The sequence below is a fragment of the Carassius auratus genome, chromosome 30, assembly GCF_003368295.1.
Source record: "Carassius auratus strain Wakin chromosome 30, ASM336829v1, whole genome shotgun sequence".
In the NCBI taxonomy this organism is placed as follows: Eukaryota; Metazoa; Chordata; class Actinopteri; order Cypriniformes; family Cyprinidae; genus Carassius; species Carassius auratus.
Window position 1 is genome coordinate 2,789,175 of NC_039272.1, and position 13,333 is coordinate 2,802,507.

At 36.6% G+C, this 13,333-nt stretch overlaps 1 protein-coding gene across 2 annotated transcripts in view; it reads left to right on the forward strand.

Annotated features, from left to right (window-relative positions):
- The window catches only part of LOC113048867 (teneurin-1-like), a 129,440-nt gene that overhangs the window by 100,168 nt on the left and 15,939 nt on the right, over nucleotides 1–13,333 (forward strand). For both annotated transcript variants that reach the window (XM_026210779.1, XM_026210780.1), the window contains exons 23-25: nucleotides 5,661–5,815; nucleotides 9,701–10,067; nucleotides 11,613–12,123. In XM_026210779.1, coding sequence (XP_026066564.1) covers nucleotides 5,661–5,815; nucleotides 9,701–10,067; nucleotides 11,613–12,123 — 1,033 coding nt within the window. The remainder of the gene's footprint in view (nucleotides 1–5,660; nucleotides 5,816–9,700; nucleotides 10,068–11,612; nucleotides 12,124–13,333) is intronic.

Sequence of the window (13,333 nt, forward strand, 5' to 3'; positions counted from 1 at the left end):
GAGCGAGTGAGAGGTGGAGTGGTTATTGAAAAATAACTGCATGTTTCAGCCAGAGAAATGGCAAAAGCAGAAAACGTAAGATAAATGAAAGATGCCTTCCCTCTTTGCTAAATCAGGCGGAGCGGCTATTAGTCCCGCCTATCCATCACTGCCACTGTCTCTTTAAACCCGTCAGTCAGACTGACGGACAGACGGGGGCGTGGCTAACGGGCACGCATGTTCTCTTATCCTTCAAGCCTCATTGTGCACTTTCTCTCTCACAGAGAAACTCACTCACTCAACTGTCGCAGTTAAAAGCCTCCACTTACTTGTAAACCCCTGAGGATAGAATTCATAAAGAATCCCAGAGCAGGAATGTTATGTATGCGTGTGTGTGTGTGTGCACGCTTTGATTTCGGACTGTTCTGCAAAGGGCTGTGTTTCAGATCAAAACATAAATCACATTTAAAACGGATTTAAGCCTTTTTACCCTCACTTCAATGATCCATGTGCATTTTTTTTTTTTGGCAAGTTGATGTATAAAAGTCTTCCATTGTGCACGTTGGGGTGGAATACCCGGTTCTCCCTTTGTTAAAGTGTTTTTACTGAAGTCTATTATCTATAACAGGCTCTGACCGAAATGCTGAGGGCTTCAATAACTGCAATCCGACCTTCTATGTTCTCGGTCCGTGAGGGGGTCCACACAAATAGACTGCAACCAAAGCATTAACATCTCTGCATGATGACTTTTTTTCTGTTTAATTCTGCTAAACTGACTCGTAATGCTGAAATATGTCACTTGCATATGAGTTTGACAGTTCTGTACGCTGGTGTGTGGCTTGACTTTGGCTTGCTGTTGATTCAATTAATCTCAATATACAGAATGTTTTTATAATCAATATCTCTTTATACTCATAGAAACTCAGAATGATGCAGTATTGATCTCTGCACCACGGCAGCATCTTCCGTGACTATGATCTCTTTAGTGCGGTAAAAACTGATAGTCTTCGGCTAGCCTCATCTACCGAAGGCCCAGAGCTTCATGCACAGAGAGATACCCGTTTGTTTTAAATAGCAGATTTAATGGAACATTACAGGGAAATATACTGGCAGGATTGACTCTTTTATTATTATTATCCATTGATAGTCAAATTTTACTAATAATTAGTCCAAAATATAAGGTATAAGAATAAGAGTTATAAGATTTTATTATATGACATGACTTTTTCAGGTGTACAAAATCAATCTTATAAAATTAGGCTACCTCTTGTACTCAGGTTTTCCAAGACAGTGGGAATCCCCATTCTTTAACGAAAAACGAAAGTTGTTCAATGTGTGAATTCCATAATGAAAAATTAATATACTTAAATGTATTTGCAATGCATTTTTTTCATACTTAATATACAACTTATACATTTACATATATATGTACTTAATAAAAAAATACCATGCAATTGTACTTTTAGTATACTTAAATGGTATACTTAAAGTCTGCCAAATTGGAACAACAAATGTGCTTAATGCACTTTAATTGTGCAGAAGTAGTGCTGAAGTCCAAATAAAAATAAACTAAAGTATATTCGATTTTGCTAAAGTGGAACATCAGTTACACTTTAACTACCAATCATTTAAAGAGTGATATTATTCAAGGATCATACAATCCTTATTAATTATAAAACACATTTTAGGCTTAATATTAAGAAATGTGCATCGTGTGTACAGTAAGTAGTACTTCAGAAAATTATATTAGAATTTTTATATTGGTAAATCTCAATAATATATATTAGTAAATATGTAATAATTGTAATTATATTACTTTTTTACTAGGGTAATGTAAGTAATATCCTACCTTTAGCTGTTTTGGCTTATTTCAGTGTTTGTTTTGTCCTATTTTAAGACATCTTGAGACAATTGTGACATCCTTTAAAAAAAAAAAAAAAAATTTTAAAGAATGAAAAAAATGCACCATTGTTTGTAAAAAAAAAAAAAAAAAAAAAAAAAATATATATATATATATATATATATATATATATATATATATATATATATATATATATATATATATATATATATATAGAAACTCTTTACATAATGTATTATATTTCATCTTATTTTTTCAGTTTAATAAACAATGAGATGGTTAAAACATTTTAGGAAAAACATTGTAATCCTTTAAGTCTGCTACTCCATTAAGTCTCTTGATGGAGCAACCGCTGAGCAGCTTCTCTGGGATTCATGTATATATGTATGTGTCCAAAGTGTATGTGTGTGTCAGTGTGTGCTGTGTATATGTGCTGAACAAGCTCAGAGTGTGTGGTACAGATGCAGCTCTCTGATTCACTGAAATCTTGGATTCAGGGTGGAGAGAGATAGAAGGAGAAAAGGGCACATTAATTCACAGGTCCCTGAAGGATAGGGTGCTCGATGTCTGGCCGGATGCCAGCCGAGAGTTTAAGAGAAATAGAGAGAGAGAGGTGAGGAGTGAACAGACAGGCATGCTCCGATCAGAGAAAAACTCCTGAAGTCTAAATTAAAGTGGTCTGTTACGAACTGTATATGTGTGATGATTAGCTGCTCCTCTGATCATTTTCAATCTAACCAGCATTTTAGAAGATAAGTAAGAAACAGGGGATCTGGACCTGGGGGTCTTCAGGACCCTTTGAAGGGCAGAGGGAGGTATACCCCTCTGAAGGCAGAATAAATAATTAAGCTCGTTATGCTCATTAAGTGAGTAATATGCTTCGTAATTAGCACCCATAACAAGATGCATTTGTAAACAGGCTTATTGAGGCGGATAGAATTTCTGCAACAAGGGTAGTGTGTGTGTGTGTGTGTGTGTGTGTGTGTGTGTGTGTGTGTGTGTGCGTGTCTTCATGTCTTCATATGTATTTCTGTCTGGTTTACAGCACAACATGATGTGTATTGTTTTCTGCACGCAAGTCTGAATGGATGCTCAGCATTTCAAAAGCTGTACGCCACTCATCATGACTGAATAGTAGATTAAAAGTACTGAAAACTGAACAACGAGACTGGGGCTACTCTAGTCAACATTTCTCAGAAGTGTTATACTTTTCAAAGTCAGTTGCTGTATAGGGACATACATCAAAGTCTTGGCCACAAAAAAACTATTGAACATTTCCACTGTTATTGCACAGGAAAAATGATACAGATCAGTTTTCATAATGGCAGGCTGCCACTGCACATACCCTATTAGAGGCTATTTGATGGCTTCCCAACTAAATTTAAACTGTAAGACAATAATGCAGCACATAATTCATTAAAAAATTATTTTGCCAATGAAAAAAAATGAATTGATAATAACTACATTAAGATTATAATATATAAGACGCATGATAACTTCCAATAATTGGTTTTATAAAAATTTAGTACTGTAAATAATAGTTATAACTACACATCATTATAATAATGTTTTCATAATTTTCAATAGTTTTTCAGTTTCAAATTTTTAGGTTATGATTATATGACATAAACAGTCACATATGACAAGTGGGAATTGAGATGTTACAATTATATATGTAGGTTAAGTCCAAATAATAGCAAATTATAACAATTGTCATAATTATGACATAAAACATGTTTTATGATTGCCCTTGTGACAATAGGCAGGTCTCCACTATAAAGCAATGAAACTGATCAAATGGACTGGTCTAGATCACATAAACAATCTATTCTGACAGCTTGCCAGCAAGCAAAATAACAATTAATAAAAACAGATTTCATTCTGGAAGTTTGCCGTAAATGTAGATTTGTATATAGAGGATTGTTTTTCTGCCAAATTGGTGTTTGGTTGTAAACGTGCAACTGTTGCATTGATTTTGGGTCATTTTCGAGTTACAGAACATAGATGATCCATCCATATTTACTCCAAAAATATAAGTAAAAATATTGTTTAAATATGATTGAGTCAGCCCAACTACAGGTACATTAGTTTAAATCATTTTAAGGGTCATGGCAGGTAGAAAAAAAGCTCCTCAAGGGAGCAACTGCACATATTCAGTTTTTTCAGTATGGGTTGGGAAAGAAACAGGCGATGCCACTAGTGAAGTACTGCTCTGTGTCAGCTATTATAGTCAGCAGTTTATCCATATGGAGAAGATGCTGTTACCGCTATCCATACTGACGTGTGTGAGCTGTCATTTACTGGAGCTGTGTTGAGATGCACTCTCTGGGAAGATTTTCTTGCCATATACTGTCTCCGAAAATATGTGGATCCTGTTAGTATTATCTAAATTGATAATTCACATAAAACATTTAAAACATCTGCCACTGCATGCATGTATATGTGTGTGTGTGTGTGTGTGTGTGTATGGCTATACGTGTGACTCAATCTCCCAGAGTAAATCAAACGTGGTGAGAACAGACCAATATGTCTGCTTATCTCTCTGATTCTCATTAGAGGAAGAGAGCGAGAATAAAGAGAGCAAATTAGAGAAGGGAAAGGAAAGCCGCAAACACGCACACATACACACACACACACACACACAGTGCTATTTGCCACAACAAACTCTGATGTGTGTGTGTGGGAAAGAGATGGTTATATAAGCCCGTTCCCACTTCAGAGTGAAATCCCTGTAGAGGACAAAAATATCAGTAAGCGACACAGAACAAAAAAAAAAATAATAACCTCTATGCTTATTTGTGTGGAGGTGTTCCAAATAGTATACAGCCCTACTCTTACCTCTATCTATACTGTGCAGAAGATGCAGATATGCACAGAATACATGGATTTGCCAAAATTAGCAGTGTACAACCAGAGGACATTGTACGAAATACTGTATCTCACAGTGCAATGCACTCAACTTGACCTTTAGTTTCCAGTCTTATAAATGAGCCAGAAATAATATCAGCTGTGGTTTTTATAACATGTTTCTTGGCTCATTATTTGATCAGAGTGCCAAATGCTAAGACGCAAAAATTGATTACAACTAAGTAACCATTTCAATTTTTTGCATGAGGACTTCGTTGAATTTTTACATGCCATTAAGTTTACTGTGAAATAATGTCTAGCTTGCTCTTAATAAAAATGATGTGGTCATAAGTGGTATTAAGTATACATTTAATATTCCCTTCAGAGCATATTTTGCTACTTACAAAAACTGTATGCTTTGATCGATCTGTGGAACAGACATCTTTAAAGAAACAATAACAATAAAGCACAATGAAGTCTTTGACAGCAATAAGGGCGGCGTTTGTTTCCTGATGTTAATGGCCTGGAGGTGTATTTGTGCTAAAGATCAGTTTTAATTAAACTGTAACAATGTATGTTTGTGCATTGTTCGATTTAAATGTAAAGCCGAGTTGCCTTGCACAGCTCAAGGTGATTTGCAAGCATTCGAATAGAACAAGACAAATGAAAGAGAGAAATTGAATGAACAATGAAACGAAATACCGGATTTTTGTGCATATCTGATGTTATTTCACATAAATCTGCATGTATAAGTTAATTTGCATATATTTAAGATAATGTGAACAGAAGAGGAATATATTGCCTGAGACGGTGAAACTCGTCTTTCTTTCATTGCACCGTTCTTCATCATCTGCCGTAAAGCTGTGACTGCATCGGCAGTTCAAATGTAATGTTATTTGTTACGCCAATAAAGCGCATTAAAACTGAAAGAGATGGAGAGAAATGACTGTGTGTGTATCCTGTTGTCCTGCAGGTATCGCAGTGGACAAACATGGGTTCATTTACTTTGTTGACGGATCAACGATCCGTAAGATTGATGACAAAGGAGTGATAACAACCATCATTGGGTCAAACGGACTCACATCCTCCCAGCCAATCAGCTGCGACTCTCGAATGGACATCAGCCAGGTGAACAAAACACACACACTGGTACAGATTTACATACGGCGGCACCATGAAACATTTAGAATAAAACATTATGTATGAATGTCATTGCATTAGAAACAAAATATCAAGCCAAGTGGCTCCTGCAAACAAGTAATACTTGACCTTTTTCTACGAGCAAACTTCATTTTTCTTAGATATTTTTGCAATTACTTTTAATCAGCTGCTCCCAAGGTTATTTTGTAGTAGCAGTATCAAGAAAAATGGCAGATTTCAAACATGTTGACTGTACCTTTTAAGGGCCGAGTATCATTGTATAATTCCTGATATACTTTTAATTCACAAGCTGTCAAATATATTTTAATATATTTGGGTATATATTTTTCACTTAAAATGTCCATTTTCCATCTTATTAAAAATCATCATTATCATGTTTTTGAACTGTTAATTTGTTAAATTCATTATTGTTTAAAAGAACTGACACACTTTTGTTTTGGGCTACACTGTATGTTAATGATTTTGTGAATGAACCAACATAGAAGCGTCATTTGTTCATGAATCGGACTACACTGCATGTTTTGATTCACAAAAAATAATTGTTTGTGGTTTGGGCTACACTGGTCAAGCTGTATGTTAATGCAAAATAACTTCAGAAATGTAGTTCACACAAATATTTTTTGTGAACTGTGCTACACTGGTCATGCAATATGTTTTTGATTAGCAAAAATCTGTTCATGAGATTAATTTGTTCATTAATGAGATTAACATACTGATCACACTATATATTGTTAATCAGGCTACACTGATGATGTTGTGCAGGTATGTCTGTCTTTGGCCCATAAGGACAACATCAATAGAGAGACACATTCTTGCCATTATTTACATGGTGTTTTTGTTGCAGCACTTTCGAAAACAGACTGCAATGTCATGTTCACAAGTCAGGAGAGTTATGATTTCTTTTGCTATGGCAAAAAAGATTAAACACCGCAGCTGAAAACAGTGCAAACACAATGCAGGGAACTTTATGAAGATATTTATTTTAAAATATGACAACAGGGCCCAAACTCTGCATTTTTGTGAGTTAGCTGAACAGAACACAATACAAATATGTTTTGGGACAATGTAGAAAAACATCAAACACTGAAAAAAGGTAGATGTTGATTTTAAGAATCAATATCAGGATTGTTTAAATTAAGTTTGAGATTCATTGGAAATTTGAGACTTTTACCCAGCCCCTTAACATTTTATACCCACACAAATTTACAGATCATTTATTTGCACATAAGATATTTCTTAGATATGGCCTACCTCAGTCAGTTTAATAAGCACTTAACTTGTTAAAGGCAGTCACACCCGCTTTGAACTTTCTGATTGTGTGCAGACATCAGAAAAATGATCTGTCAGTATGTCTTCTCAAACACTCGCTTAAATGAAGTGAATAACAGCACACAGAAGCTGAAAGATGAAAGATGAAGGAAACCCTTCATACACACCCCACACAGCGAGTCTCGACCAACCCCCCCCCCCCCCCCTCTCTCTCTCTCTCTCTCTCCTCCTGGCTCTTTCTTTCAACCTTTTCCTTCAGCTCCACAGGATTCACACACACACACTTTTCACTGTTCACCTCAAGAGTGAGAAAGTGCTGATACTGAAGGTCTCTCTGGTGCTACAGAGTTACATTATACAGCTTGCAGTAACATCCTTACTTTTCTTTTATCTCTCTTTCTCCTCTTCATCCTTTGAGGTTTCCGCCTTTTTTGTTCTATCCATTTCGGACACTAAAATCGTAAAGCCTTTCTCAAACATAAGGCAATTCCACGTCTTTCTTTTAAAGTGCTCTTAAAAATCTATTTTACTCTCTCTCTCTCTTTCTGTCTCTCTCTCCCCGTGCAGTTTAACTTAGTGTGTCCTCATTAAATCTGCAGGACCGCTCTCCCTTCAAAGTCAGACACAATTCTTTTCCGCTTCTGAATAGCATCAATTTTTGGCAGACTGTCCCTTGATTTCTCTTTCATTCTCTCTCGCTCTCTTTCTCGCTCTCTCTCACTGCCATCTACACACACACACACACACACACACACTGCACTTCTTCACAGTTCATCTGGCGGGGTGTGTTGTGTGTGAATAAGAATCAGACAGTGAGGAGAGATAGAGAGAGAGAGGGAGAGAGAGAAGGGGAAATGAGGTGCCGCAGGCCACTGGGTAAAAGAAGCACTGAGATCTGCATAATTCCCAGCATGCCTGGGATATGACACACTTCACACTCAATACTGTCCGGCTGTCGGGCAGCTGCGGACACACACACACACACACACACACACACACACACACAACCAAGATGTGGTTTTTGTACCTGGCTGCACATAGCGCTGCGTGCTATGACTAAAATATTATCACTGTAATGGTATATATCACAATGCAGTTATTTTCACAGGAAATTTAACAGGGAAATGGTTAATATCATGGATGTAGATAGCCAAGGGGGTATTTTTTTCTCCAGACTGGAACAGTGCTACTGCTCCCTGCCCCTGCGTTACATGATTAGACTGCAGTCTACATGTTATTTTAATGACAGTAGACCATAGACTTAACTGTGAGTGACTGATTTTTTGTTTTAAGCAACAAAAAGTATTCATAGTGCACTTGAATTGTAAAATTCATGAATTATGAAATATTGTTTTAGAATGCTGCTTTGGATTTGTCTCTATCAAGTTACCAATTTCTCACATTTGAGGATCATTTGATCTATGTATTTTCAGTTTGATTGGTGCACATCACAATATATATATATATATATATATATATATATATATATATATATATATATATATATATATATATATATATATATATATATATATATATATATATATACTTATATGTTACCGTGTGTTTAATGTTATATATAATGTTATGAATGATGAATAAGATATGTATACATGTATTATCAATTTATTGTTCTATAATAAGATAATAGATGAGATAATATGTCACTATAATATGTTTCTTTATATTTTGGTGTATACTCATAACAAATATGTCTAGCATCCCCTTACGGAAGGAAAATATATTTACCAATATATTTCTTAAAATATATTGTGATATATTGTAATATATTATTTTAAAAATTTTATTTTCTAATATATTATATATTTGAATACATTTAATAATATATTGATGATACATATATTATATAATATATTGCAAAATATACAAATGATTGTCGCTTTCAATATATTGCAATATATTGGAAAAAATAAACATTAAATCCCATATATAAGAATATATGCCTAATATATTACATTATATTTTCCAATATACTACAATATGTTTGTTTCATAAGGGTCAGTACAAAGGCAGCCTGATTATGTATCACTAGATTTGGAAAACAAAGCAGCACAACTAATGTTGTTAAATGGATCAGTGGACGCAGGGTGCATCTTTTGCCTCACGTAGTGTAGCATAATTTATTTTTTGTTGGTAAAAGAGGTTTTTCCACGTCCAGTGGTGAAAAGTAGTTTTGGCGTTTCCACCTCCAGATGACCAGCGTGCGACACAGTTTGCAGAGAATATTTTTCTGCTCGCTCTCAGATCTTGTAAATCCAGTCTAGTCCACACAATACAAGACACAGTATGATATCAATTCTTCACTTGTTTGGTAATTTCACATTCCTCCCTGTTTCATCTCTTCCCTGTGTATATCATGTTAAACAGTCCTGCCCACTGATGTTACATGTAAATCAGCATAATTATAGTCAAAATGATATAACTCGCTGTCCTTCACGTCAGCTGGAGAGAGTATGTCTGAATGGGCCATGAGCAGATGAGAGTGGCTGTGAAATCTGTCATGGTGAAAATCACACTTTTTACATTCCTAGCAGGTAATAATGTACATTTGTGTATCCACAGGTGCGTTTAGAGTGGCCCACAGACCTGGCAGTGAGTCCGCTGGATAACTCTCTCTACGTTCTCGATAATAACCTTGTGCTCCAGGTGAGCGAGTCCCAGCAGGTGCGTGTGGTTGCTGGACGACCCATCCATTGCCCCATGGCCAGTATTGAACCGGTTCTTCTTGGGAAAACAGCGGTGCGCTCCGTGCTGGAGGGAGCTAAAGCTATTGCTGTCAGCCATCAGGGGGCTCTGTACATCGCCGAAACCGACGACCGGAAGCACAGCCGCGTGCAAGAGGTGTCCACAAATGGAGAAATGGTCATAATCGCGGGGGCGACCAGTGAATGTGATTGCAAGATTGACCCCAACTGCGAGTGTTTCTCAGGTGAGAGATACATGTGCACAAAAACTGCTAAACGCAGTGATTTTTCTGTGGGTTATTCATATTAATGTTGTTATTTTCCCATGTCAAACCTTTTTTAATAAGCCACTGGTTATAAAAATGATGAATTTTTAATGCAGATTTTGTCTTGGGTGAGTTTTTGAAAAATTGCAACACTGGGGTTTGAAAGTAGAAAAATTTCACCACTGTTATAATAAAGTATACAAATTGGCTTTCTGGAGCAACCTTCCCAGCAAGCTAGGAGGCTGAATTTCAGATATGTTAATTTCAGAGCAGTCCTCTGACACTCTCTTAAATTTCATAATCCTGGAAGAATTACTTCTGAATGCATACAAGCCTACAGTGCAGTTGCATTGACTTCTGTAAAAGCCTTTCCAGTAAGCTAGAAACTTGAGTATGTTCGTCTGTGAGCGACCCTCTTACACTCACTAATGTTTTACTTGCCTACGTTGAAAAGTTTATCCGTGATCCACTCAATTGTCTCTTTCGCTATATATTTTTGTATTCTAATATTGTTACATTGTGTACTGCCCTACTCATATAATTATATGAAGGAGAAATGATGCTGTTTAGTGTATGTAGTGTTCCACATCATGGGTTCCTTTCGGTAGCTACATACACTACTGTTCAGAATGTTCATGTTTTTTTCTTTTGAAGGAAAGTATTAATTTATTAAAAGTGGCAAAGACATTTAGCATTCATCATAGTGTTACAAAAGATTTCTATTTATAAAAAAGACTTTAATGAACGGTCTATCACATTTCCAAAATTAAAATTAGAATGATTTCTAATGGAACTTAAGACAAGAAAATTCAGCTTTGCCATCACAGGAATAAATGACATTTTAAATATATTTAAGAAGAAAACTATTGGTTTAAATTGTAGTACTATTTAACAATACTGTTTTTACAGTTTTATATATATATATATATATTTTATATAATTTTATATTTTTTTATTTTAAACCTTGGTGAGTGTGAGAGACTTCTGTCAAAAACATTAAAGTTACATTAAAATTTTTATATATATATATATATATATATATATATATATATATATATATATATATATATATATATATATATATATATATAATTATTATTCTGTTCAGTTGTGAAATGAAAAATGCAACATATTATTTATATCTATAACAAATCCAGTGATTTTTTTTTTTTTTTTTTACATTTTTTTGGTCCAATTACATTTTGGCTGTATTTGATCCAAGCCAGTCAGCAGTGTGTCAGTAGGCAGCTTGCTGTGTGACTGTAGCATGCTGGGAGATTCAATTTGTACATATCTCCCTGCCAAACGTCTTGCTATGACACATGTAAGAGTCTGAGCTGCTGTTGCATGCAGGTTTAATTATTGAAAAATCTTTCTTTTTTAACTACTGTAGATAAGTGTTGCATTTTTACTGCAGAGGGTCTCTGAGGGTTAATCGTTAAGCTCAACACTGAATACTTAATGAACTAGACTTCCACTTCTTTCTGCTCCTCTTTCTCATTCTCTCCACAAATTTGTTCCCAGGTGACGGAGGTTACGCTCGTGACGCCAAGCTGAAGTCTCCCTCGTCTCTGGCAGTTTCTCCTAATGGCTCCCTCTACATCGCTGACCTCGGGAACATGCGGATACGCCGGCTCACGGCCAACCATCCTCAGCTCTCTCCCGAGGGGCTGTACGAGCTCACCTCGGTTGCGGACCAAGAGCTCTATCTATTTAGTCCAAACGGTACTCACTTGTTCACCCGTAGCCTTGTGACGGGGGACTACCTGCTTAACTTCACATACACCCCTGAGGGCCACCTGAGCAGCATAGCAAACAGAGAGGGCACCATAGCGCAGTTACGGCGGGATGCTAATGGCCTGCCCCTGTGGCTCGTGGCCCCGGGCGGTCAGGTTTACTGGCTGACCATTAGCAACGCAGGAATGCTGAAGCGCATCTCGGCTCTCGCGCACGACCTCGCGCAGCTCAGTTACTACGGCAACACGGGGCTGCTCGCCACCATCAGCAATGAGAACGGCTGGACTACTGTCTATGAGTAAGTGATGCCCTTCGTTTACTCTCTCTTTGTCTGCCTCTCTCTCTCATCAGGAGAGTGCACTGCATCGCTTGATTTATAGGCGCGCGTGATAGCACGATCTGTCTTCGTTTGGGTGTGTCATATCCTGTCGTTGCTTCCTTTAGAGTCTACTTCGGCTGCCACACAGCCTCACTTGCATACTCTGATAGTCTAAAGCTGTTTTATCAGCACGAAGAGTAGCAAGTTTCTGCTATACTGTATACAAAGCAAAATTACCTCCCAGCATAGATTATTTTTTACCTGCGTCTAATCTAATCATGCTAAATCAGAATTTATCAGAAGGAAAATAATCTAATACAATCTGATCGACGGTGTTACCTGAGATCGTTTGAAGGAGTGCAGCAGTTCGATTTCTCAAGCTGCGGGTTTTTTCTGCTGCAATGAAAATCACTCAGCCTTAATCTAGCCAATAAAGAAAAGAACTCTGTATCCTCTTCTGAATATCACTATGAAAGAGCCTGGGTACCTGCGAGTGTGTGTGCGCATGCGTGTGTGTGTGTAAACTGTTTGCATGGGCATTTTCAGGGATTTGTGAGACTGAGCTGCAAGTTCTAATTTAGTGTGAAAATGTCAGGGGCTTCTTTTCCTCTCTCTCTTTCTCTCCTTTTTGTTTGATCAACTCTCTGACCTTTCACACAGTGTGTTTACACACACATACACACACATCTACACGTTCTCATGCAGCTCATGGTGTAGTGTTGAGGCAGATCACATGCCTGGCTCCCTGTGCTCAGTCTGTTGTGAGACACTGCCCCCTGCTGGTGCATACTAGTGCACACTCAAGCGTTACACTGATCAGCATTGAAGTTCACAGGAGAAACTCAAAAATCATAGTTTGTTCTGTAAAGCCTAATAACAGCCAAAAGCACAAGCAGTAAACAGAAAGCAGTATATTTTGCAATGTAATATATATTACCATAATTTAATTCAGTAGATAAAATGAGCTAACAATGAGCAACCATTTATTAATGCAGGTTATTACTAATTGATTTAAATGTAATGTAAAAAAATAAAATTAACCTAGAATAATAAATGCATTAAAGATATTTTGGGGGTGATAACAATTTACAATTGCTGTTCGTTAATATTAGTTAATGCATTAGGGATCACGAGCTTACAGTAAACAATACATTTAACAGCATTAATTAAGTCAAGATGAAGTAAAACA